This window comes from Rana temporaria, chromosome 2 (genome assembly GCF_905171775.1).
Source record: "Rana temporaria chromosome 2, aRanTem1.1, whole genome shotgun sequence".
Classification (NCBI taxonomy): Eukaryota; Metazoa; Chordata; class Amphibia; order Anura; family Ranidae; genus Rana; species Rana temporaria.
In genome coordinates this window covers 49,720,245-49,747,380 of record NC_053490.1, presented here as the reverse complement: position 1 = coordinate 49,747,380, position 27,136 = coordinate 49,720,245, and the positions used below count along the sequence as shown (strand labels likewise).

The 27,136-nt window shown below is 44.5% G+C and overlaps 1 protein-coding gene across 1 annotated transcript in view; it reads left to right on the top strand.

Annotated features, from left to right (window-relative positions):
* The window catches only part of MAML2 (mastermind like transcriptional coactivator 2), a 235,671-nt gene that overhangs the window by 10,632 nt on the left and 197,903 nt on the right, over positions 1-27,136 (top strand). The window contains exon 2 of the mRNA XM_040340181.1: positions 7,294-7,867. Coding sequence (XP_040196115.1) covers positions 7,442-7,867 — 426 coding nt within the window. The 5' untranslated portion in view covers positions 7,294-7,441. The remainder of the gene's footprint in view (positions 1-7,293; positions 7,868-27,136) is intronic.

Below are 27,136 nucleotides of genomic sequence, written 5' to 3'. Positions count from 1 at the left end.
TCAGAGATACGCTACGCCGCCGTACCTTGTCTGGCGGATCTTCGAATCCTCGAAGAATTCGCGCCTTAAGTTACGGCGGCGTAGTGTATTTTTGGCGGCGGAATTCAAATCGGCGGGTAGGGGGCGTGATTCATTTAAATGAAGCGCGTCCCCGCGCCGATTGAACTGCGCATGCTCCGTTTCAAAATTTCCCGCCGTGCTTTGCGCGAAATGACGTCTCAACGACGTCATTTTTCGAACTTAGACGTGACTTACGTCCTTTCTTATTCACGGACGATCTACGCAAAAAAAAAAAATTGAAATTTCGACGCAGGAACGACGGCCATACTTAACATGGCAAGTCTATCTATACGCCGCAAAATAGCAGTTTTAACTATATGCCGGGAAAAGCCGACTAGTGACGACGTAAGAGAATGCGACGGCCGCGCGTACCATCGTGGATCGACGGAAAAAGCTAATTTGCATACCTGACGCGGAAAACTACGCAAACTCCACCCAGCGGCCGCCGAAGTATTGCACCTATGATCCGAAGACGTACGAAGCCATACGCCTGTCGGATCGAAGCCAGAAGCCGTCGTATCTTGGTTTGAGGATTCAAACTAAAGATACGACACGGCAAATTTGAAAGTACGCCGGCGTATCAGGAGATACACCGGCCTACTGTCACTGTGAATCTGGCCCCATTTTTATTAATATTTTTTTTTTTACTACTAATGGCGGCGATCTGCGATTTTTTTTTTTTTTTTATCGTGACTGTGACATTATGGCGGACACACACTTTTGACACCATTTTGGGACCATTGTCATTTTCACAGTAATCAGTGCTATAAAAATGCACTGATTACTGTGAACATTACACTGGCAGTGAAGGGGTTAACCACTAGGGGGCGCTGAAGGGGTTAAGTGTTCCCTAGGAAATGATTCTTACTGTGTAGGGGCGTGGCCTGGCGTGACACGTCACTGATCGTCTGTTCCGCTGACAGGGAACAGACAATCAGTGACACTGCCACCGCCGCCTCGTTCTTCCGGCGGCGATTGGGTTCCGCAAGCGAAGTCACGGAGCTCAGGACGGGTCGCGGCTGGGCATCCTAAAAGAGACATCTAGGTACGTGAATATGCCCAGCCGTGCCGCTCTGCCAACGTATATCGACGTGAGGCCGGTCCTTAAGTGGTTAATGATAGGCAACGCTGCTAAGATGGGGGTGGAATTCCTAAACAAGGCCAACACAAGCAATTACTCCCCCTTCATGTAGACATCCGCCTCTCACACATGCCCATCAAGAACATATCCACCCCTTGCAGACTTGTACGAGCATCGGGAGCGTGTGGCACAATGTCGGCTATTGTGCGCAGGCGCTGTCTACAGCTGATCGTAAACTTAGCTGTTTGACAGATCTGTTCTGCGCATGCGCAGTTTGGTCCAGGCATTTTCGATAGGGGGCATTTCTCGTCAGGACACCGGCAATAGGCTCCAATTAGACCTGTCAAATCGCAATGTTGCGAACGGGGGCTTAGGGGTGGATTTAGTAACAAATGTAAAAGTGCTGTACTTTAGTTTTTTTGTGAATGGGGCAGATAACAAAGGGTATTAAGCCTCATCCACACGATCGGATTTCTATCAGACAAAGCCGTGGAATTTTGTCCGAAGGCCGGTGGCCGTGAACTTGTTCTGCATATAGACGGCAGAACTTTTTCAGCCAACGTTCACGAAACTACGTTGTTTTTCAGCTCTTTAGCGCCACCCTTTGGGCACCTTCTGCTAATGTTGTCTGATGGTTAGCATCGGTTCGGAGCATGCGATTTTAGTCCGACGGACTTGTGTACACACGATTGGATAATCTGACAGAACACATTTGTTGTCAAACAATTTGAGAGCATGGCCATCCAACATTTGTCGTCGGAAATTCAGACAACAATTGTCCAATGGAGCATACAGACGGTTGGATTATCAGACAAAAGATGTCTATCACACAGTTGTTGTCGGAATATCCGATCGTGTGTACGAGGCTTTACTCTTATTTTGGGGGATAATTAGTACTGAAATCCAGAACCAATAAGGTAAGCAGGGGCAGATCCACGTAGAATTGCATGGGCGCAGCATATGTGAGATACGCTACGCCGCTGTAACTTACTTTTTTTATCTTCGAATCCAGAAAGTATTTGCGCCGTAAGTTACAGCGGCGTAGTGTATCTCTCGCGGCGTAACGGCGCGTAATTCAAATCGGCGAGTAGGGGGCGTGTTTAATTTAAATGAAGCGTGTCCCCGCGCCGAACAAACTGCGCATGCTCCGTTCCTAAATTTCCCGCCGTGCATTGCGCTAAATGACGTCGCAAGGACGTCATTGTTTTGACGTGGACGTAAATTACGTCCAGCCCCATTCACGGACGACTTACGCGAACAAATTAAAATATTTTCAAATTCGACACAGGAACGACGGCCATACTTAACATTGCGTACGCCACCAAATAGCAGCTTTAACTATACGCCGAAAAAAGCCGAACGGAAACGACATAAAAGAATGCGACGGCCGCTCGTACGTTCGTGGATCGCCGGAAATAGCTAATTTGCATACTCAACGCGGATTACGACGGGAACGCCACCCAGCGAACGCTGAAGAATTGCATCTAAGATCCGAAGGCGTACGAAGATGTACGCCTGTCGGATCTAACCCAGATGCCGTCGTATCTTGTTTTGAGGATTCAAAACAAAGATACGACGCGGGAAATTTGAAAGTACGCCGGCGTATCACTAGATACGCCGGCGTACTCTCTTTGTGGATCTGCCCCAAACCGTCTAAATACTGAACTAATCTCGGATATGCCCACCTTCAGGACTTCTCAAGAACCTCCACTATCCTCTGGAACTCTTTTTACCTCAATCTGTCTGGCGACCTTTAAGCTATGGGTGCTCAACCTGTGGCCCTCCAGCTGTTGCAGAACTACAAGTCCCATGAGGCAAGGCTAACCGTTACAAGCATGACTCCCAAATGCAGAGGCATGGTGGGACTTGCAGTTCCACAACAGCTGGAGGGCCACAGGTTGGGCACTCATGCGGTGATCCCTGAAAACTCATCTCTTCACAGAAGCCTATCACACCTTCACCTAACAACTGAACTTTTAATACTTCCATCAGCTCATGAGCCTTACAATTATTACCTTTTGTACCACTTGCCCCACCCTATTAAATTGTAAGCTCTTATCAGCAGGTCCATTTTAACCCTCTTGTAATTTATTGTATTGTAAGTATACTGTCTCTTTTCATATTGTAAAGTGCTGCACAAACTGTTATATAAATCCTGTATTATATTAACCACTTAGCGACCGCCCTATAGCAGTTTTACCGCTTCAGGGTGGTCGCTGTGTGCAGGATCGCGTATATATATATATAAGTGATCCTGCACTTCCAGGTAGCAGGCAAGAGTGCTAGCCACTGCTGGCTCTCTTCTGCTTTGATTTTTCACAGGGGGAGTCGATGGGCGGTCACCATGGACTTGATGTCTGCCGGCACCCTCCGATCAATCGGTACACAGGCAGAGTGGCAGTCTGCCTTTGTAAAAAAGGCAGATTGCTGTTCTGTCAGGAGGGAAGGCATGGATCCTGTGATCCTGCAAAGGAGGGACATGGATCACTAGCACAAGCATCTCCCCATAGTAAGAAAACACCAGCTAGGCACATGTTTAACTCTTTAATCGCCTCTGATGTTTAACCCCTTCCCAGCCAGTGTCAGTGACAGATCATATTTTTAGAACTGATCACTGTATTGGTGTCACCGGTTCCCAAAAAAGTGTCAGTTAGTGTACAATTGTCCCCTGCAATATCGCTAATCGCTGTCATTACTAATAGAAAAAAAAAAACATCCCACAGTTTGTAGACGCTATAACTTTTGCGCAAACCAATCAATATATTTAGCAGAATACATATTGCCCTAAATTAATGAAGAAATTAGATTTTATTTTTATTGTATACGTTTTATAGCAGAAAGTAAAAAATATTGATTTTTTTTTTTTTAAATTGTCGGTCTTTTCTTGTTTATAGCGCAAAAAATAAAATACGCAGCAGTGATCAAAGCTCACCAAAAGATCTATTTGTGGGAAAAAAAGGACATACATTTTGTTGGGGTACAGAGTAGCATGACCGTGCAATTGTCACACAGTGCCATATCACATAAAATGGCTTGGTCAGAAATAGGGGGTAAGTCTTCTGGAGGGCAAGTTGCTAATAATCATAAAATACATAAAATGGTGCACTGTCCCTTTGAGAATGAATAACACATTTAAAAAAAATAATAAAGCGCAACAAGTATAAACATGCATAAAATATGTTAATAACCATAAAATACACAGCATTTTTTATCGACTCCTTTGTGTATTTTATGCTTATTAATATATTTTATGCACCTTTAAACCTGTTGCACATTATTTCTTCACAAGTGTTGCTCACTCATAAAGGTATAGCGCACAATTTATTTCTGTGCTAGTTGAATGATTATCATGGATTTAAAACGGAAAATGCTGCATTTGACCACTAGATGGTGCTAAGTATCGTCCGCCATCTCCAACCAGGGTTCGTCAAGGTGTTGTTAGGGTTCCTTGAGCTGTGGCTGATTGACCCTAATGGTGACTGCCTAGGGCTCAGAGCAAATGCCACTTGGGAGAGTCAGAGGCATGACACCAAGGATCTTTTTAGGTATCTGTGAGGGTGGCGTTCTGCTCGCTACTGTAAGGGAGGGTATTCTTCTAATGGACCACCAATGAAAGGAGTATTTTTCCCACTGACTCCTGATTAATTGGTTTTGGCAGGGGGTCCACAAGACCTGAAGATTATTTTAAAGTTTCCCCTTGTCTAGGATAAAGAGGTTGAGAAAAGCTTCATTTGATTATGAGCACCCTCAAGCAGCACAGCATGTAAATAACACTGGGTCAGTAAGAAAAGCATTGAACCCTCTAGGGCAGCACTTGTGAACCTATTTATCTCAAACAAACCATTGAAAAAAAATTTAAGGTGTCAGAGAACTCCATGCTAATATATATATTTTCAGCTCACTATACATTAGCATCATCAGTAAGTTGTAGATCTTATTATAACATTGGTGCAATAATGAGATTAACCACCTTACTACCGGTGATCTGCCGATATGGTTCCTCCTATCGATATGGTTCCCGTCTTGACTGCGCAGGCTCAATCCAAGCCAACGGAAATCACCGAGCCTGAGCAGCTGGAGCAAGAGGTCCAGGGCGACGTGGAATTTGCTGTAAGTGGCCTCACGTCCTCGCTTCGTTTGGATGGCTCGCTGCGCTCGCTCGGCCTCCTGGCTCTTTTTTTAACATCCTCCAATCCACAGGGATGGTAAGGAATGAGCCTGGATACCGCCGGAGGTTCGGAGATTTCCGTGGGCTTTGTCTGCGCCTGCACAGTCAAGCAGGGAACCATATCGATAGGGGAACTAGATCGACAAGACACCGGCCGCCGTCAATTGACGGCGGCACGACAACCCTCTCGTTCTGGCAGGACGTCATATGACGTCCTCGCCTTGCCGAGCCACTAGGAGGTGCGTGCGCCACTCACCCGCCGCGTTACTGGGAACCAGATGCACGTGCCCGGCGGCCGCGATGTCCGCCGGGCACCCGCGATTGCCCTGTAACTGAGCAGGACCGTGCAGGACATAGGGACACAGATCGGTCAGTCCCCTCCCCCTAGAGTTAGAGGGTACACATTTAACCCCTTGATCGCCCCCTAGTGTTAACCCCTGTTCGCTGTATAAATGTGAATGGTCCCAAAATAGTGTCAAAAGTGTCCGATGTGTCCGCCGCAATATCGCAGTCACGATAAAAATTACTGATTGCCGCCATTACTAGTAAAAAAAATTTAAATGCTATAAATCTATCCCCTATTTTGTAGCCGCTATAACTTGTGCGCAAACCAATCAATATTTGCTTATTGCGATATTTTTTTTTTTTTTACCAAAAATATGTAGAGTAATACGTATCGGGCAAAACTGAAGAATTTTTTTTTATATATATATATTTTTGGGGATATTTATTATAGCAAAAAGTAAAAAATATTGCTTTTTTTTCTATTTGTGGGAAAAAAATGATTAAAATTTAATTTGGGTAAAGTGTTGCATGACCGCGCAATTGTCATTCAAATTGTGACAGCGCTGAAAGCTGAAAAATGGCTTGCCCAGTATTGAAGTGGTTAAAGTAAAAACATGTAATACTGACCAAAAAAAAGAACAGACAGTAAAAATTATTATGTCCCCTTACACTTGTGGTCAGTGGAGAAATGACTCCTTTCGTTGGTGGTGAGTGGAGAATTTTTTTTTTTACGTTGGTTGTAAGTGGAGAAATTCCTCTTTACAGTGGTGGTCAATAGAGACCTTCCTCCTTCCATAGGGGGTCAGTGAAGAGACGTCCCTTATGATGGTGGTCAGTGAAGAGGTGTCCCTTATGTTGGTGGTGGTCAGTGGAGAGGTGTCCCTTATGTTGGTGATCAGTAGAGAGGTGTCCCTTATGTTGGTGGTCTGTGTAGAGGTGCCCCTTATGTTGGTGGTCAGTGACGAGGTGTCCCTTTTTATTTGGTGGTCAGTGACGAGGTGTCCCTTATGTTGGAGGTCAGTGAAGAGGTGTCCCTTATGTTGGAAGTCAGTGGAGAGGTGTTCCATATGTCAGTGGTCAGTGACGAGGTGTACCTTATGTTGGTGGTCAGTGGAAAGGTGTCTTTTTTGTTGGTGGTCAATAGAGAGGTGTCCTTTGGTGGTGATTAGTAGAGATGCGTCCCTCACATGTGGGTGATCAGTATAAAAGTACCCCCTTACGTTGGTGGTCAGTGATAATTTGCCCTTGCACATCGGTGGTCAGTGGAGGCATGCCTCCTACATTAAAGGTCATTGGAGAAGGGTCTACCTTGCATTGGAAATCCAATAGAAAAGGACTTCTCTCATTGGTAGACGGTTGGAGAAGACATATCTTTTACATTGGTGGTCAGTGGAGAGCCCTCCCTTTCCCCTTTACATGTATGCTCCGTGTCCTTTACATCGATTAAGTTAGTGATTAGTCGAGGAACCCCTGACAACCTCTGGAGGACCCCTGGTTGAGAAATGCTGCTCTAAGGGGTCAGCATAACCGCCAAATAACAGATATTTTCATGGGATATTTTTATCATGCCAGGGGTACTATAATCTGCCCATTCCTTTACTAGTACATTCTGGGGCTTGTAGTGCTCCAGGTTCCGTCCCTCTGTGCTGTGTATGAAATGCTTGATGAATACAAGGCACTAACATTCTTTTTCTTCCAGGACAGGATCCTCTGCTGCATAGATCAGTTTTGTTTGACGTTTCCTGGATCATCTGTAAGCCTCCATTAATGTGGCACTAGGATTTATAATTCATCATCTGTGATTTCTTCAACTAACGGGAAAAGTGCCTCCATACTGTGTGGGAAATATGGGGGAAACGGCTCCCCCACAAGCCCCGGCTGGAGGCCTTGGCATTGGTGTCTCTGGCGTCGGCCTGCTCGGTGGTGGATCAGCTGCCCCTCGTCTGCACAGCGCCATAGTGGAGCGTTTACGGGCGCGAATCGCAGTGTGTCGCCAGCATCACCTCAACTGCGAGGGCCGCTATGACCGCAGCAGGGCGGAGAGCTCGGACAGAGAGAGGGAGAATACGCTACAACTGTTGACCTTGGTGCAACATGGCCAAGGTACCAGGAAGAACAGTAAGCACAACAAGAGCACCTGTGCTGCTCCACCAGACTACCGCCAACACCAGCAACAACAGCAACTGCTCGCTGATGATAGCGGTGATCTCAACGGAGATCGGCACCACCAAACGTCTAATAATCTGGGACAAAGAAACCCGGCGCTGGTCGCTGTAAGTAGAGTCACGTTCTCTCTTTTTTTAATTCCAGATTGATTAAATACCTATTTTTTAAAGGCATTGTACACTTTCAAATGTTTTTGTTGCTATAACTAGGTATTAGTGTGGTTATATTTCCTGTGCTGTTTGTTTACCGTACCTTGTAATGATGGGGTCACATGTTGTGGCTGCAGTTTGTAGTGTCGATGGATCCCTCTATGTCCATGTATTCGTTCACCTAGCGTGTCCCTATTTACCAAAAAAGGACAGACAACTTCTTGTTCCAGGTCACACAGTGTCCAGTCCATGCCGTCTCATTTCCTCTGTGTTGCATCACTTTTGTGGGAGCGCTAATGTGATGAAAACACATCTCTTTCAGTAGGGCGAGTTTTCAGTTAATTGCTCTGCCTGCTTGTGTATGTGTCAGATCTAATTACGATTTAGCTATCACTTGCACCAGCACTAGACTGAGAGACCCAGGGATTGTGGGATATCTAGTTTCTTCCCAGGAAGTGTCAGTTCTTAGACTACAGACAGAGGTCATGCATTGCACAAAAACAACAAAAAGAGGGCACACTAGCCTAGCGCATTAACTTTTTATACCATTTATTCATTAATAAAAGTAAACATTATATTTGCATACAGATTAGGTTAACAAGCATATCAGTGAAATAAAAGCCATGATGGCCAAACCTACAGCACTTAATTGACAGCATGGGAAGAAGCCATCCAGGTCCAATGTGGCTAATGCGTTTCAAGGTGCTCCGATGAAGAAGAGATTTACCTTAGTTAGGAACTATGGGGGAAAAGCGTAAAAAGGAAATGAGGCCCAAACGTCAAACCTGTACCATGATAAATGTGTAAATCTCACACTAGGTTCAGACCCTTGTGTGTTGGGAAGGAGCGCAAATTCTCAGTCTTTCCTGGCACACAAAGAAACATGCTGCCTTTTACCAGACATGTAGCAATGCCATGAACTACTTACAGACCGTCCACCGTCGTTATACGTTGGCTGTTTGACGTTGAACACCGTTGTTATGACAGCATATACCTGGCCTAACCCCGGTATCTTTTTAAACAGCGAGCGGTCTGCTTTTAGATAAAAGTAGTCTCTGCGGTGGATTCGCCACAAGATCACTTTTATCGGCGCATGCCACCACTCCTTGGTGGTCTCTGCCGCTTACCGGAGCCATCGGTATCGGCGAAACACGATCGGGTCCTTTCCCCTCTGAGGCATGGAGTCGAGTGAGAGAAAGATGGCTCCCACTCGGCTCCATACCATTGGATGACAGAAGCAACTTCAAACGTCACTTCCGCCCAATGGTCTTAAAGGGGGAAAAAAATACATAAAACAATATATATATATATATATATATATATATATATATATATATATATATATATTTTTTTTGTTTATTATTGATTTTAAGTGTAATTGTGAGATCTGAGGTCTTTTTGACCCTAGATCTCACATTAACCTCCTTAGCAGTATTCCCAAGCTTGGCTCGGGGTGAATTTTCAGTACCAAAAGCGGCAACCTTGAGCCACACTTGGAATTGCATCGCAGTATCCAGGCAAAGTTACTTACCTTGTCCCCAGGATCCTGCGATGTCTCCTCGCTGGGTATGCGGGCCGTGTCTTCTGCTCGATTTATCACAGTGCTGAGCTCTGTTCCCTGCGAGCGTTGCGACACACGGGGACGGAGCACGGCGTCAAATTCAAATCGTGAAAAACACATGTTACAGATTGCAGTACTGTATCAAATTATTTCACATCCCTTTTGTCCCTAGTGGTCTGTCCAGTGTCCTGAATGCACTTTTATATTATGTATACAGTTCTTTCTGCCTGGAAACTGGAGATTGTCCATAGCAACCAAAAAGTGTCCGTTTACATCAAAAGTGGTTTTAGAGCAGTTCGAAAACAGCGATAATAAATAAGAATCACTTGCAGAATTGAGCGATAGCGATTTGTGGGGAAATTCGTCATCAAACAATAAAAGTAATGACAGCGACAATTCTGCAACTGAGCAAATTTCAGTGTTTTGGAATACATTTTGTTATTATTTGTTATAATTATTTATAGTTATTTATCATTATATAATTTATGATTTTGTGTTTCAAACTTTATCATATACGGGATGTCTACTAGACTCTTGTTTGGACAGATTTAAGTGAGTTATTTCTAAGAATTACAGGCCTACAGTATGAAATGCCAAATATCCATGCGAAAGAATTGTATCGCTTTCAGCACCAGAAATCTGACATAATCATCCCGCAAGGGAGGTTAAAGACGTCCTATCATGCTTTTTTTTCCTATTACAAGGGATGTTTACATTCCTTGTAATAGGAATAAAAGTGACCTAAAAAATATATTTTGGCCCTAGTATATGAATGTGAGTTGGGGGCCCTATGCCGCGTACACACGATCATTTTTCGGCATGAAAAAAAAACAACGTTTTTCGGGATGTAGAAAAAACTAAGTTTTTCCAACTTCATCGTTATAACGACATTGCCTACACACAGTCATTTTTAAAAAATGCTCTAGCAAAGCACGGTGACGTACAACACGTACGACGGCACTATAAAGGGGAAGTTCCATGCGGATGGCGCCACCCTTGGGGCTGCTTTAGCTGATTTTGTGATACACTGATAAAGTGTATTTTTTCCACAAAAATTGCGCTTGTAAGACCGCTGCGCAAATACGGTGTGACGTAAAGTATTGCAACAACCACCATTTTATTGTCTAGGGTGTCTGAATTTTTTTAATAATATTTGGGGGTTCTAGGTAATTTTCTAGCAAAAAAAAAAAATGATTTTAACTTAAAACAACACGTTTGAAAAATAGGTCTGATCCCTAAGTAGTTAGTGGAGAGGGATTAGAACATATATCAGGTTTTATTGCTGTCTGTGTCCCCGTTAGTGAGATTCACCGTCTCTATTTGAACTGATTACCATTATCATTGAAAGTGAAAGTACAAGAAAATCCCACATTTTGGGTTGTCCCCAGAAAAGTAATGGAATGGGGACATGGGCGTTCGCTCCATAGGGAAAGGGGGGTCGTTTGCCCCCCTTGAAATTGCCAGGGAGAGCCAGGAGCAGGGCCGAACTGGCCCTGGGGAAGATTTATGCGGTGGCTGCAGCGCTCCCCTCTAATTAAGAGTGCCTGTCCCTCTTCTGGAATCAAATCCATTTGTCCCTCATTCCGAAAAGGTTCCTCTTTTAGACCTGAAATAAATATACTGTCAATATAGTGTAGTGTTTCAGTCAAGGGAAAGAGGTGCTGTGTAATGTAAAGGGGGCCAGTGATGCAGGGTGCTGTGTAATGTAAAGGGGGCCAGAGCTGTGAGGTGCTGTGTAATGTAAAGGGGGCCAGAGCTGTGAGGTGCTGTGTAATGTAAAGGGGGCCAGAGCTGTGAGGTGCTGTGTAATGTAAAGGGGGCCAGAGCTGTGAGGTGCTGTGTAATGTAAAGGGGGCCAGAGCTGTGAGGTGCTGTGTAATGTAAAGGGGGCCAGAGCTGTGAGGTGCTGTGTAATGTAAATGGGGCCAGAGCTGTGAGGTGCTGTGTAATGTAAAGGGGGCCAGAGCTGTGAGGTGCTGTGTAATGTAAAGGGGGCCAGAGCTGTGAGGTGCTGTGTAATGTAAATGGGGCCAGAGCTGTGAGGTGCTGTGTAATGTAAAGGGGGCCAGAGCTGTGAGGTGTTGTGTAATGTAAAGGGGGCCAGAGCTGTGAGGTGCTGTGTAATGTAAAGGGGGCCAGAGCTGTGAGGTGCTGTGTAATGTAAAGGGGGCCAGAGCTGTGAGGTGCTGTGTAATGTAAAGGGGGCCAGAGCTGTGAGGTGCTGTGTAATGTAAAGGGGGCCAGAGCTGTGGGGTGCTGTGTAATGTAAAGGGGTCCAGAGGTGCAGTTGTGGAGAGGGGGTACACAGTAGTGACAAAGAGATATTGAAAGATGCAGGGGACACAGTGGGGTGTTTTTACATTTTAAGTGTGTCGCCGCTGCCGAAGCGCCCCCCTCTGAAAAAATGTCAGCGGATGCCCATGAATGGGGTGACTAGTTCTGGTGACCTGCGTGTCCCCAAGGAATTCCTTTAATTTGCAGGGATTTCCTCTCACTTCCTGTTTATCTATAGGACAGGAAGTGAAGGGAAATCTCCGAAATGTAACACGGAAGCTGAACACCGGATAAGCAAATATTGTCTAAATACATTTGTCATGTGTATTCTTTCTTGAATCTCAGGCGTACTTTCAAATTTCCCGCGTCGTATCTTTGTTTTGAATCCTCAAAACAAGATACGACGGCATCTGGGTTAGATCCGACAGGCGTACCTCTTTGTACGCCTTCGGATCTAAGATGCAATTTTTCAGCGTCCGCTGAGTGGTGTTCACACTGTTTTCCGCGTCGAGTATGCAAATTAGCTATTTCCGACGATCCACGAACGTACGAGCGACCGTCGCATTCTTTTACGTCGTCTCTAGTCGGCTTTTTCCAGCGTATAGTTAAAGCTGCTTTTTCGTGGCGTATAGTTAAACCTGCTATGTTAAGTTTGGCCGTCGTTCCCGTGTTTAATTTGAATTTTTTTTTTTTTTTTTTTGTGTAAGTCGTCCGTGAATCGCGGGATGGACGTAATTTACGTCCAAGTCAAATCAATGACGTCCTTGCGACGGCGGGAAATTTAGGGACGGCGCATGCGCAGTTCGTTCGGTGCGGGGACGCGCTTCATTTAAATGAAACACGCCCCCTACCCGCCCAACTTGAATTCCGCGCCCTTACGCCGCGAGAGATAGACTACGCAGCCGTAACTTATGGCGCAAAATCTTTAAGGATTTGAACCAAAGAGAAGTAAGGTACGGCGGCGTAGCGTATCTCAGATACGGTGCGCCGGGGCAGATCTTTGTGGATCTGCCCCTCAGTGTGCTTTGTATATTTCTTCCAGATCTGTGCAGTAATCCAGTGTAAGACGGAGCTTCCTGTAATAAAGACCACTCACTGCCGTTCCCTTATCTTGTGCAGAGTGACTGGTCTTGTCTCCGCCCCTCCTGTATTTTCTTGCAGAGAGCCTGTAGTGGGTGGGGCCTGCTGGACATGTGGCTCTGCTGTCTGTACAAGCGCAGTAATGATGTAATGATGACACTACTACTTTTACAAGGTAATATCTAAGTGTATTTGTGGCTAATAAGGAATATAGTCCAGCTTTAAAAACCGCAACATCAGTTTGCTGTGGACTGACCTTTTAAGAAGCAAATTTTCATCTAGTTCCCTAAGTAATCTTTCGGTAGGGCCGTCATATTCTGAACAATATCCTGAGTGTTTGGGCACGGCGTGTGATTCATGTTGGCCGGCCCTGCGTGTGTGATGTAGAAATCCTGAATAATGATGACTGCGATGACTGATTCTAGGCATGGATCTCCATGAGGTCACACTCAGTTGAGCTGTCACTCCGATGATAGACACCCAGCCTCCTCCACAGACATGCCGGTAAACAGTTGTATAAAGGTAGCACATTCACCCTTGTACACCACGTTGTCCTTCCCTCTCAGGATTATTTACAAAGAAAATGCTCCAATCCAAAGGCGATCTGTTACATATGCCGCAGTCGTGTTCCATAGCGCCGCGGGGTTCAAAGGGTAACTCCACTTCAGTGGGGGAAATAATAATATAGCGTATACAATTTCGACACAAGTCATATCGTAATTGAATGTTATTAACCACTTCAGCCCCGGGAGGATTTTCCCCCTTAATGACCAGGCCATTTTTTGCGATACAGCATTGTGTCGCTTTAGCTGACAATTGCGCGGTCGTGCGACGCTGTACCCAAACAAAATTTTTATGTCCCTTTTTTCCCACAAATAGAGCTCTCTTTTGGTGGTATTTGATCACCTCTGCGATTTTAAATTTTTACGCTATAAACAAAAAAAGCAACGATTTCAAAAAAATTTGCTATAATAAATATCCCCCCCCCCCCCCCAAAAAAAAAGTCTTTACTAGTTTAGGCCAATACGTATTCTTCTACATATTTTTCGTAAAAAAAATGACAATAAGCGCATATTGATTGGTTTGCGCAAAAGTTATAGCGTCTACAAAATAGGGGATAGATTTATGGCGTTTTTATTATTCTTATTTTTTTACTAGTAATGGCGGCGATCTGCGATTTTTATCAGGGCTGCGACATTGCGGCGGACAGATGCAGGTTTAGGAGATCATTTTTTTTAGCACCTACAGATACAGTGGAACCTCGGATTATGAACATAATCCATTCCAGGAGAATGCTCGTAATCCAAAGTACTCTCATATCAAAGCAAGTTTCCCCATAGAAGTCAATGGAAACAAAAATAATTAGTTCCGCAGTGACTTCATTGGCATGCAATACCGCATGTGGCCAGAGGTGGGGGGGGGCGCAGGGGACTACAGGGAGTTTCCCGGTGGGCCGATGGCTCAGTGGGCCGGTTTTTTAAAACAGAGATGCTGCTTGGAGGACTTTTTGTAACGCCCTGGCAGCGCCCCAGTCGCTTTACAGGCGCTATTTTTAGCCCAAAAGCGCCTAAAAAATGCCTCAGTGTAAAAAGGGGTCCTACACTTACCCCCTTTCTTTTACACTCACTATATTTTTCTTACACTCACCCCCCTCTCTCTCTCTCTCTCTCTCTCTCTCTCTCTCTTTCTCTCTCTTTCTCACCCTCTCATGATATACAATAATGGATGTAGGGGCCTTTTGGTGGGCGTGATTTTTCGTGGGTGGGGCAGCATTTTATTGAATTAAAGTGGGCCGGTCTGGATGAAGTCCAGGGCCAAATTTTTGTCCCAGTCCAGCCCTGGGGCCAGGTAAAGGCTAGCAAAGGGCCACACCCGGCCCTCTGGCAGCAGTTTGGAGACCCCTGATGTAGAACAATACATATCGGCCTAAACTGAGGAAAAAAACGTTTTTTGGAGAAAAAAAAATGGGATATTTATTACAAAAAGTAAAAGATGTTTTTTTTCAAAATTGTCACTGTTCTTTTGTTTATAGCGCAAAAAAAGAAAAACCGCAGAGGTGATCAAATACCACCAAAAGAAAGCTCTATTTGTTGGGAAAAAAAATCTGCACATTTTGTTTGGGTACAACGTCGCACGACCGCGCAATTGTCATTTAAAGCGACGCAGTGCCAAATTGTAAAAAGTGCTCTGGTCAGGAAGGGGGTAAAATCTTCTGGGGCTGAAGCGGTTAATAAAAGGTATGGCCACTTTTGCATTACTTTTGGTACCAGACCTTGGGCTAGATTCACATAGATTAGCGGATCTTTAGATCCGCGTAATCTATGTGATTTACGATCCGCCGGCGCACTTTTGCGAGGCTAGTGCAGTATTCACAAAGCACTTACCTCCAAACTTGCGCCGGCGGATCGTAACTCCCCCGGCGGAATTCAAATTTCCGCGGCTAGGCGATATTTCCCAGTGCGCATGCTCCAAAGGACGTCGCTAGGACGTCATTGTTTTCGGCGGCAACGTAAATTCCGGCCATCCGTATTCCCGACCGACTTACACAAAAGACGTAAAAATGTGAAACTCGGCGCGGGAACGATGGCCATACTTAACATTAGCTACCCCTCATATAGCAGGGGTAACTATCCGCCGGAAAAAGCCGAACGCAAACGACGTAAAAAAAAAAGCGACGGGCGGGCGTTCGTTTCTGAATCAGCGGAAATCGGAATTTGCATATTCCTCGCGTAAAAAACCGAAGCGACACCTAGCGGCCGGCGGGATATTGCAGCCTAAGATCCGACGGTGTAAGTCACTTACACCAGTCGGATCTAAGGGAGATCTATGCGTAACTGATTCTTATGAATCAGTCGTATAGATCCGACCGTCGGATCTCAGAGATACGACGGCGTATCAGGAGATACGCCGTCGTATCTCTTTGTGAATCTGGCCCTTTGTGTTTGCAAGAGTATGAGGATTGGCATTGTTCTGATCATATTAACATGTATTAAAAATTGGAAAAGACCAGAGTTCCCCGTATTGGGGGTGGAGTTCAGACAATATAATGGGAATTGTATGAAAGGGTAACTTTATTGTGGTGTGTACACTGTATAGCCCTGCGCACACCTCTGCTGGTAATAGAGACGGCGAGGGAACTAATTGTATAGAAATGTTTTCTGTAGTGTGTATAAAGGATTAGGAAGGAGCGGCTTTTCTTAACACAAAGTAAAGCCAGGTACATTAACATACCATAATATACTTATACTCGATACTTAACTATACAAAGAGATTAGTGTTCTCTCTAGAACCGTCAGTATGGAAGAGTCATGTTATGCCGGAGGTCTGAGAGAAGAATAAGCTTTATTATTTCAAGGGCAAAATGTTTGGTTTAGGCTTAGTTCTAAAGTTTCCTTACACAGGCCTGGTCTAGCAGGTTTATGGTGTGAACACTCCGAGTTCCATATTCACATAATGTAATTGCTACAGAGACGTTCGGTACCAGGGGCAGGCAGGGCCCATAAAGAGGAACCATTGACTTTTAATTCTCAAAACTTTTTATTGAAGAAATAAAGATATCAGTAATACCGCGTACACACGATCGGAAAATTTCCGACAAGAAAAGTCCTATGTGAGCTTTTGGACGGAAATTCCGACCGTGTGTAGGCTCCATCGGACTTTTGCTGTCGGAATTTCCGCCAACAAAAGATTGAGAGCTGGTTCTCAAATTGACGGCAAAAGCTCCTATTGGAAAATCCAATCGTCTGTAGAAATTCCGACGCACAAAATTCCGACGCATACTCGGAAACATTTTGACGCATGCTCGGAAGCGTTGAACTTAATTTTCTCGGCTCGTCGTAGTGTTGTACGTCACCACGTTCTTGACGGTTTAAAATTCAGAGTACTTTTGTGTGACCGTGTGTATATAAGCCAAGCTTGTGTGGAATCCCAACGGAAAAACCATCCGAGGTTTTTTCCGACGGAAAATCAGAGAGTGTGTAAGCGGCATAAGACTTGTGTGAGTACAGTGGTATTCAAGAGCAAAATAAGAATCAGGCTGTGTTCACACTGATCCGACACGAAAGTAGTACGACTTCTGATCCGACTTTGCCCTGCGACTTCATTTCTGACTTCCATGCAACTTCAATGAACAGGATCCGACTTGAGTGAGTCTGGTATGAATCTTGCAGGGGAACCCCACGCCAAAATGTAAAAAACAAACTGCGTGGGGTCCCCCCCAAAATCCATACCAGACCCTTATCCAAGCATGCAGCTGGGCAGGTCAGGAAAGGGGAGGGACAAGCGAAGCCCCCCCCCCCAGGACCATTCCAGGCCACATGTACTTCTGACCTGCGTATATCTCACTTAAGTTGCAGCTATATCTTATTTATTTCTTCCAGCGCAGTTTTTATTTTTGTATATTTTTGTAACCTGCCAGGCTGCATGCTCGGATAAGGATCTGGTATGGGATTTGGACCCCTACGTCTTTTTACATTTTTTTATTTCTGGGGGGGACCCCATGCTGTTTTTTTTATTATTTTGGCATGGGGTTCCCCCTCAAGATCCATACAAAACTTAAAGGGCTAGGTATGAATCTGGGGGTGGAACCCACGGGTTCTCCTTAAAATTCGTACCAGACCCAAGGGTCTGATGTGGTCTTCAGGGGACCCTATGCTGTTTTTTTTGGCGTGGGGTTCCCTCTCAAGATCCATACCCAACTCAAAGGACTTAGATTCATGCAATTCATACCATCTATGGTCGCCGCTGACACCCCCTATTCAGGTGTCTGGTCCATTTTCGGGCATCGGGCACCAGAATTACAGCGGCGGGGGTATTTTTTGGAAGCACCTGATTAGAGACGTAAGCTCTAGGCTCTAATAGGCATAGGCTCTAATAGGTGTCCAAAAAGAGCCGTAGGCTCTAATAGCCCTAGGCTCTAATAGGCGTCCAAAAAAGGTGAACAGTGGGCGCCATTCGGCAATTGATGGGGCACAGTAGCAGCAATTGATGGGTACACTGGCAGCATTTGATGGGGCACAATAGCGGCAATTGATAATCACACTGGCAGCATTTTATAGGGCACAGTGGCGGAAATTGATGGGCACAGTGGCAGCATTTGATGGGCACAGTGGCTGCGCTTGATGGGCACAGTGGTTTCATTTGATGGGCACAGTTCTGCTGAGCCATGGTGTGGGAAGCTGCCCCCCGCTGGGAGAGCACAGTGATTATTGCTAGTGACTATAACAGCTGCTAGCAATAATCGCATGTAAAATCTGACAGCTTGGTTTTACCCAAGGTGATCAATTGGTCAACTTAGGTACATTCAGCATGCCCATACATCTCGGAAAGTTTCGGCTCAGATTCGAACCATCCCATTTCCCATGATGCTCACACACTCTGCAGTGTAGTTGAGCATCATAGGAAATGTAACAAATCTATCAGAAGTATTAGACATAGTAATTTTTTTGGAGGAGTATCATTGTATGGCATTGGTAATCATGGTAATTTTTAGGGTTGTACCGATACTAGTATCAGTATCGGTGCCAGTATTTGCACAAGTATCGGTACTTGTGCAAATGCACCGATACCTGGAACCGATACTTTCAGGATCGATTCTTTGCGCTGTCAGTTGATCTCCCCTGTTGACATTTCAAGTATTAAAGAAGTCCGGTAATTGGAGCTGTCTAAAAAAAAAAAAAAAAAAGCACCTGCATTGTTTATTAACATTGCTCAGCCACTGAAACACTAAGATAAAAATAAACATTGTATCTTTTTGTATCTTTCTGTTTCTTCATCTGCAGATCAAAGGGATGAACACATGTTCCTCTGTTTAGCCCCTAATTAACCCTTCATTTATTCTAATCAGCCTTAATTAACTCCCTATTCTCATCTATTTAATTATTATTTCCTATAAGTCTATTTTATAAACAATAAACAATTAAAACTTTTTTTTTGTTTGCTTTTTTAGTGAATATATTTACACATATTAACATCTATTTCACATTGAAAAAGCGCTAAATAAAAAATAAAAAAACACTTTTCAATGATCTGTACCATTGCTGTTGTATGAAGTGAAAACAAAACAGTTGTGGTAGGTATAGGTCACATGTGTCAAACACAAGGCCCGCGGGCCGAATCCGGCCCTCCAGGCCATTTCATGTGGCCCTTGCACCTCTCCTGCAGCTGCGGGAGAGCTCCAGCACTCCTCTGGTGCTCCTTCAGACCACTACTTTCTGCTTTCAAGCAATACATCCAGCTTCTTCCCAGCAGCAGCATAAGGAAAGGGGGTGCATTGTGATGTAAGGGAGAGTGGGGGACTCAACTTTTGATGGTGGGGTGGCTCTTGACATCTAATATATGGGGAGGAGATGCGCTGGACATCTAATCTTACAGATACAACAAGCCCTTTTGAGGGCAATCATAATGCTGATGCGGCCCACGATGAAATTGAGTTTGACACCCCTGGTATAGGTAATTGGTATCGGCGAGTACTTAAAAAAAGTATCGGTACTCCGTACTTTGTAAAAAAATTGTATCGGTGCATCCCTAGTAATTTTATGAAGTTCCTTGAGTATATAGTTGCCTACATACTTTAGATGACAGCCATCCATGTCCAAGCCAACCTAATGAGAAATCATTCTACAAACATGAATGTTGGCCTTAGGAGAACGTTCGTAATTTGTGCCCATCAAGCAGATTGGGTTGGAGGGCTGTGCCAGAAGATATGATAGTGATTGGTCAGAAAAATCTATCCCACTAGCCTTGACTCACCTACACCAAGGAGGTATGGCTTAGAGCAAGGGCCCCCAAACTTTCTAAACAAAGGGCCAGTTTACTGTCCTCCTGATTTAAGGGGGGCCGGACTGTGGCCATTGGGAGTAGAAAAGGCCATCAATGGGAATAAACAATCTTTAGTGTCAGTGGGAGGAATGGCTCCCTATCGTTGGTGTTGTTGGGAGGAATTGTACCCCATCATTGGTGTGATTGGGCCCCATTGTTGGTGTCATTGGGAGGAATTGTGCCCCATTGTTGGTGTCATTGGGCCCCATTGTTGGTGTCATTGGGAGGAATTGTGCTCCATCATTGGCGTCATTGGGCCCCATTGTTAGTTTCATAGCAAGAAATTCTGCTCCTTCATTGGTGTCAGTGGGGCTGTCCCCCTTGTTAGGATCTGTGGATGAAAATAGTGCCCCAAGGGCCAGATAAAAGCAAGCAAAGGGCCGCATCTGGCCCCCAGGCTGCAGTTTGGGGACCACTGGCTTAGAACAATGTTTTGTAAAAGTGATCAGGAAACAGCAAAAGAGACATAAAGCTAAGAAAGCGCAATCCAACTTTCATCAAACAATAAAGAGTATACAACACACTGCAATAAACACCGGTCCCCAGATAGCTTTTTGTATTGCACCTATCAGCGCCTTCCCTCAATATGTTTTGCAGAGATGTCGCAGAGCTCGCAGATCGCAGTTCTTAATAAAACTGAAAAAGGCAATCCATTAGGTATTCCCAAGTTCCAAACAAATCCAGGAAAAGTTTTACACGCAGATCCTGCGCAGTAAAGTATTCTGTGCTGCCTCCTTCTTAAAGTAGCAAGAAAAACAAATCTTACCACCAAGTTAGCTGCTCTTTTGCTTTGTACAGGAACATACAAAAAAAATGCACCCTGAACTGCAAGGGTTAAATTCTCGTTCTCGTGCACAGAAATGGAATGAATACTTACCTTACCCCTGTGGTTCCAGTAGGATCCCTCCAGCGCTGCGCACAGTCCCCAGCTCTGGTTGCATTCATAGTTACATAGTCGGTAAGGTTGAATAAAGACACCCGTCCATCCAGTTCAACCTGTGTGGGTGTGTTTATGTCAAAATCATTTCCCATATCCCTGTATATCAGGGGTGTCCAAACTTTTTTCAAAGAGGGCCAGATTTGATGAAGTGAACATGCTTGAGGGTCGACCATTTTGCTTGACGTTCGTTAAAGAGGGGGTTCACCCTATAATTTTTTTTTTTTTCTAGCATTAAAGTAAGCATAGTAGCGCAAGCTACAGTATGTCTTTATTTATTTTTTTTGCCCCGTACTCACTGTTTAATCCTATAGTGAAGATTCAAAATCCCCGCGGGGAATGGGCGTTCCTATCCAGAGGGAAGATGATTGACGGCCGGCTATGGCGCGTCACGCTTCTCCGGAAATAGCCGAAATAGGCCTTGGCTCTTCACGGCGCCTGCGCCTAGTCTGTGCGCAGGCGCCGTATAGCGCCGTGAAGAGCCGAGACCTACTCCGGCTATCTTCGGGGAGCGTGACGTGCCATAGCCGGCCGTCAATCATCTTCCCTCTGGATAGGAACGCCCATTCCCCGCGGGGAGTCTGAATCTTCACTATAGGATTAAACAGTGAGTACGGGGCAAAAAAAATAAATAAAGGCATACTGTAGCTCGCGCTACTATGCTTAATTTAATGCTAGAATGTTGTTATTGAGGGTGAACCACCGCTTTAACTCAGTAAAATTCAGTCTAATTGTGTTAGTTCGAGCACCAATACACTGCCCAACAATAATTCTCTTGCCTTTGTGGCTGTGTGTGGTGAAGAGATGAGCTTGGGCGTATTATTTGGATATACCATATTTATCGGCTTAAAACACGCACCTTCACTTTAAAAAAGGACGTTTCAGGAGGAAATCTTACATTTTAAATAAAGAACTGTGAAGCAAATAAAAGGATAAGTGCCCATCTGCAGTCTCACAAGTGCCATGAATGCAGCACCCACCGTATTGCCATGAATGCAGCATCCACCCCATTGCCATGAATGCAGCACCCACCCCATTGCCATGAATGCAGCACCCACCGTATTGCCAATAATGCAGCACCCACATTGGCAATAATGCAGCACCCACATTGCCAATAATGCAGCACCCACATTGCCATTAATGCACAACCCACATTGGCAATAATGCAGCACCCACATGGCCAATAATGCAGAACCCACATTGCCATTAATGCAGCACTCACATTGGCAACAATGCAGCACCCACATTGGCAATAATGCAGCACCCATATTGGCAATAATGCCAGTGTCCCATTGATTTCAATGGGCAGGAGCGGTGGAGGAGCGGGAAACACACCGCTCCAAAGATGCGGCTAGCAGGACTTTTTTTTCCCGTCCTGCCAGCGCACCGCTCCAGTGTGAATGCCCTCGGGCTTTCACACTGGAGAAACAGCAGCAGCTGTTTAGGGTCGGTTTGCAGGCGCTATTTTGAGCGCAATAGCACCTGCAAACCCGCCAGTGTGAAAGGGATCTGAGGCATTTTACAATTTTCTTATTCAAATTCCTTTACATTTAACTTTAACTATGTAGTGTGAGGGCCTGCCTGATTGCATACACATTGAAAGTGTTTTGGTTGGACCTCATATTATATGGTTTTGGTAAATCTAAAGGAGAATTGTACAAGACGAGCTGTGCTAGAACCTTTAGCCTAGGTTCACACTGCTGCGAATTCAAAATCCCGATTTCGCGGCCGCGATTTTGCCGCGATTTCGGCCGCAATTTAATGTAAATCGCGGCCCGAAATCGCAAAAAGTAGTACAGGAACTACTTTTTGAAATCGCAGATGCGGCGTCGCACTGATTAGGACAGTGCCATTGCCGACAATTGCCGCCGATTTGAGATGCGATTTGACATGTCAAATCGCATCTCAAATCGTTCCAAATCGTACCCAGTGTGAACCAGGGCTTACCCTGGGTGATTTAGTAGGTGGACTGCTAATTACTCACCTGGAGCCGCTTTGCTTCTATATGGTTCCCCAAGTGTATTACATTCAATTTTTTATCATCGAACCTCATTTGTCATGTAGTTGCCCAAGTTGCCCACTCTTGTAAAACCTTTTTGTAAAGTTTCTATATCCTGCTGTGAAGTTGGAAGTTGTTGCCCTGCTTAGCTTTGTATAATCAGCTAACACTGACATTGAGCTATTTATACCAACCTCTATATTGTTTATGAATTAATTAAACAGAATTGGTCCCAGGAGAGAGCCTTGGAGTACCCCACTTTGCACTCCAGTCCATTCTGAGTACATACTATTTGTCACCACTCTTTGTAAGTGCCCCTGTAAACAGTTTTCTATCCAGGTACATACACTATCATCTAAGCCAACAGACCTCAGTTTGCAAATTAAGGCCCAGATTCTCGTAGAATGGCGTAAATGTCGGCAGGCGTAACGTATCTCATTTACGTTATGCCGCCGCAAGTTTTACAGGCAAGTGCTTTATTCACAAAGCACTTGCGTGTAAAGTTGCGGCGGCGTAGCGTAAATCATCCGGCGCAAGCCCGCCTAATTCAAATTAGGCGGGTAGGGGGCATGTAGCATTTAAATTAAGCGCGTTCCCGCGCCGAACGTACTGCGCATGCGCCGTCCGAAAAATATCCCAGGGTGCATTGCTCCAAATGACGTCGCAAGGACGTCATTGGTTTCGACGTGAACGTAAATGGCGTCCAGCCCCATTCACGGACGACTTACGCAAACAACGTAAATTTATAAATTTCGACGCGGGAACGACGGCCATACTTAGCATTGGTTGCCCCTCATATAGCAGGGGCAACTTTACGGCGGAAAAACCTAACGTAAACTTCGTAAATTCACTGCGTCGGCCGCGCGTACGTTCGGGAATTCGCGTATCTAGCTAATTTGCATACTCAACGGGGAAAACGACGGAGGCGACACCTAGCGGACAAAAAAAAAATTGCATTTAAGATCCGCCGGCGTAAGAGCCTTACGCCTGTGGGATCTAATGGATATCTATGCGTAACTGATTCTAAGAATCAGTCGCATAGATACGACGGCCCAGATTAGAACTTACGACGGCGTACATGGCGTTGCGCCATCGTAAGCCCTTTGAGAATTTGGGCCTAGGTGTTTATGGGGAATTTGTATGGAATCCAGATACACCATGTCCTCCTTTTATCTAGATGACAGCTCATTTTCTCATAGAATGTTAACAGATTGGTCTTACAAGAGTGATCTTTTATGAATCCATGCTGATTACTACTAATGATACTGTTTTCATGTGCAATTTTTGGGATATAGTCCCTTATCACCTCCAATTGTTTACATACTATCGATGTTAGACTGACTGGCCGGTACTGTATTTTCCAGGTATGTACTTCGGCCCTTTTTTAAATATTGGTACCACGTTGGCTTTGCGCCAATCAGCTGGTATCAATCCAATTACTAAGTTGTCTGTGAATATTGGGAATAAGGATCTCGTTATAACCTGACTGAGTTCTTTGAAGACTCTCGGGTGTAAGTCATTTGTTCCTGGTTACAATACGTTTTTCAAAGTCTTTTTTAAACACTGGCTTCTGTTGGCATTTACTGCCTGACCAATTACTATACCCCTCTTTTTCCGTTGTAAAAACAAAAGAGAAGAATGGATTTAGTACAGTTGCCCCAGAGAACAGTTTAGACGTAGCGTGCACTGCTTGTTCCAACCAAAAAATAGAGAGGGAGCAAAAATAAATAAAAAATAAGGAAACAATTTAAATGAAAAATAGAATACAGGATAAGTAGTGGATGTATTTGGATTAATTTGAACAATAAGCTTTAGTGTTGCTTTAAACTCCCTGAAGAATGTACAACATTCTTTGTGGTATAATAATATGGTACAGCAAACTCAAACTAAGTGCTCAATGGGAAATACAGAATAGATTTCTAAGACCACCATCCCTCCAGGGGAATCAGATCTTGATTTCTGGTCTCTTGGATGACCATACGGAAGGTTGTTGCAGAACCTCCATGATTCGGAATAATATGCTGTTTACTAGTTTATAGGGTGGAGGTGCAAACCTAACCCTTCTCTTGACAAGTGATAATTGGAAAAGTAGAGGTAAAGTATGACTCAGTGCCACTGATATCTGTCACCCTAAATGGTGGAAACTTCCTAATTAATTTCCTTTAAACACTCATGGTCTTTAATGAGAGAAAACGTAACTCTTTCAAATAGCTTCTCAGCAAAGTCAGCCAGCGCTCTGCATCATCCCCCTGATTTAGGAATGTCTTGGGGCGATTTGGAGAGATTGGATCTGTTTTCCGCCCATTCACATTAACATGCTGTGACACCTGAAAGCTTATGTAATACCATATATATAGCAGGAAAATAAAAGGGACTTCATTTAGAAGGTGCCTTTATAAAATAGCACCATGCAACAAGTAAAGCCATTAACGCTTTCGCTGCCAGGCCCTGTGCTCCATTTTTACACTCGACTTGATTGCTTTTTTATTTTTCCCTTACAGCTTTTAGAGTTTGTTAAAGACCCCCCCCACACCATATATTTTCTGAAAGCACATGACGAGTAGAATACAAATAAGGTGCTACTGATTTTTAGGGCACAATAATATTTGCGCAAATGTTTACCAAAACAATATTTTTCTTAAAAATACAATAAATCATTATTAGCAGATAAAGACACAGTCGATTTTACAAAATTCCTACTAAATATAAAAGCTTAACCTGTATTGAGGTAAGAAATTACAAATATTTATAATTTAAAATTACGCCTTTTTGCAAAATGGTGAAGACTGAACGTAGGCAAAAATGTAAATAACCAAATTTCTCAAAAAATCGGAAGGTTTTCATTATTCCCTTACAGCATTCAGAGTTTGTTAAAGACCCCCCAAACCATATATTTTCTGAAAGCATAGGACCAGTAGAATAAAAAGAAGGTGCAGCGGCTATTGCTGGCAATGGCACCATCCGAATCAGCTGAACTAGCACGATTTCAAATCAGCGTTTCAGTCCGACTTCAGGGGTGATTTGACATACATCAGTGCGGATTCATGCACAGATGTCTATTCAAATCAAAGTTGCCAAAAGTATTGCAGGCAAAAAGAATGTGTTTCAAAAATAACATACACAAACAGGTAAGTAAATGGATAAGTAAAGTTCAATAGTCCACCACCAAGTGCCAATATATTTGCTAGTTTATTAAAAATTACGATGAAAAAACACAGTGGTGTCTCCAAAGAAAAGTGTGTCTCCTTTCACCAGCTATTGGGTAAGTGTCCTTCTCACCGGACGAAGTTGACACCCAAGACAGGTAGTCAAAAACGGCAAACGGCCAAGTAACGTTAAGAAGCATGTTTATTAAAACTACAGATTGCACTTACAAAATAGAGATGAAAATCATGTTCAAAGAGATGTCAGGGATGTCCCTGATGACGTCAGACCCTGCTGAATCAGACGGTGTTGGCAATAGGCGACTATTTGACATGCCAAATCGCATGTCAAAATGGCCTGATGTGAACGTGGGTTTAGGCCCCGTACACACGAGAGGATCTATCCGCTGGTATTTATCCGCGGATCAGTTCCAGCGGATAGATCCTGTGGTGTGTACGGCCCAGCGGATATTTATCCGCGGATATTTTTCGGGCCGATGGATTTCCAGCGGATAAAAATTTCTTAGCATGCTAAGAAATCTATCCGCTGGAATGCTGTCCAGCGGATTGATCCGGTGGTCTGTACAGACTCACCGGATCAATCCGTCCGATCCCCTCCCTCGCATGTGTCGTAATGATTCGACGCATGCGTGGGAAGTCTTTACCTTCCAGCGTCGCGCACGTCGCCGCGTCATCATCGCGGCGACGGCGTGAAACGTCACCGCGGATGAATTCCGCGCGGATTTCGATCTGATGGTTAGTACAACCATCAGATCAAAATCCGCCAGAGGATTTATCCGCGGGAACGGTCCGGAGGACCGTTTCTAGCGGATAATCCTCTCGTGTGTAGAAGGCCTCATTGTCAAAGCTTAACTGAACAAGCTGAAGTTAGAAGCTGATTGGCTACCATGCAGAGCTGCACCAGATTTTGCACTCCCCAGTTTTAGTAAATGAACCCCAGTATGTAGATGGTGTGACACTCAAGCTGAAGACATCTGCAGGGAAGTTATTTGCATCCCATCATTTTCATCCGATTATAATGCCGCGTACACACGATAATTTTTCGGGTTGTAAAAAAACAACGTTTTTCAGGCTCTAGAAAAAACTATGTTTTGTTCAACTTCATCATTAAAACGGCCTTGCCTACACACGATCATGAAAAAAAAATGCTCTAGCAAAGCGCGGTGACGTACAACACGTACAGCGGCACTATAAAGGGGAAGTTCCATTCGGATGGCACCACCCTTTGGGCTGCTTTAGCTGATTCCGTGTTAGTAAAAGACAATTCGCGCTTTTCTGTCTGTTACAGCGTGATGAATGTGCTTACTCCATTACGAACGTTAGTTTTACCAGAAGGAGCGCTCCCGTCTCATAACTTGCTTCTGAGCATGCGCGGGTTTTTCAAGTCCACACA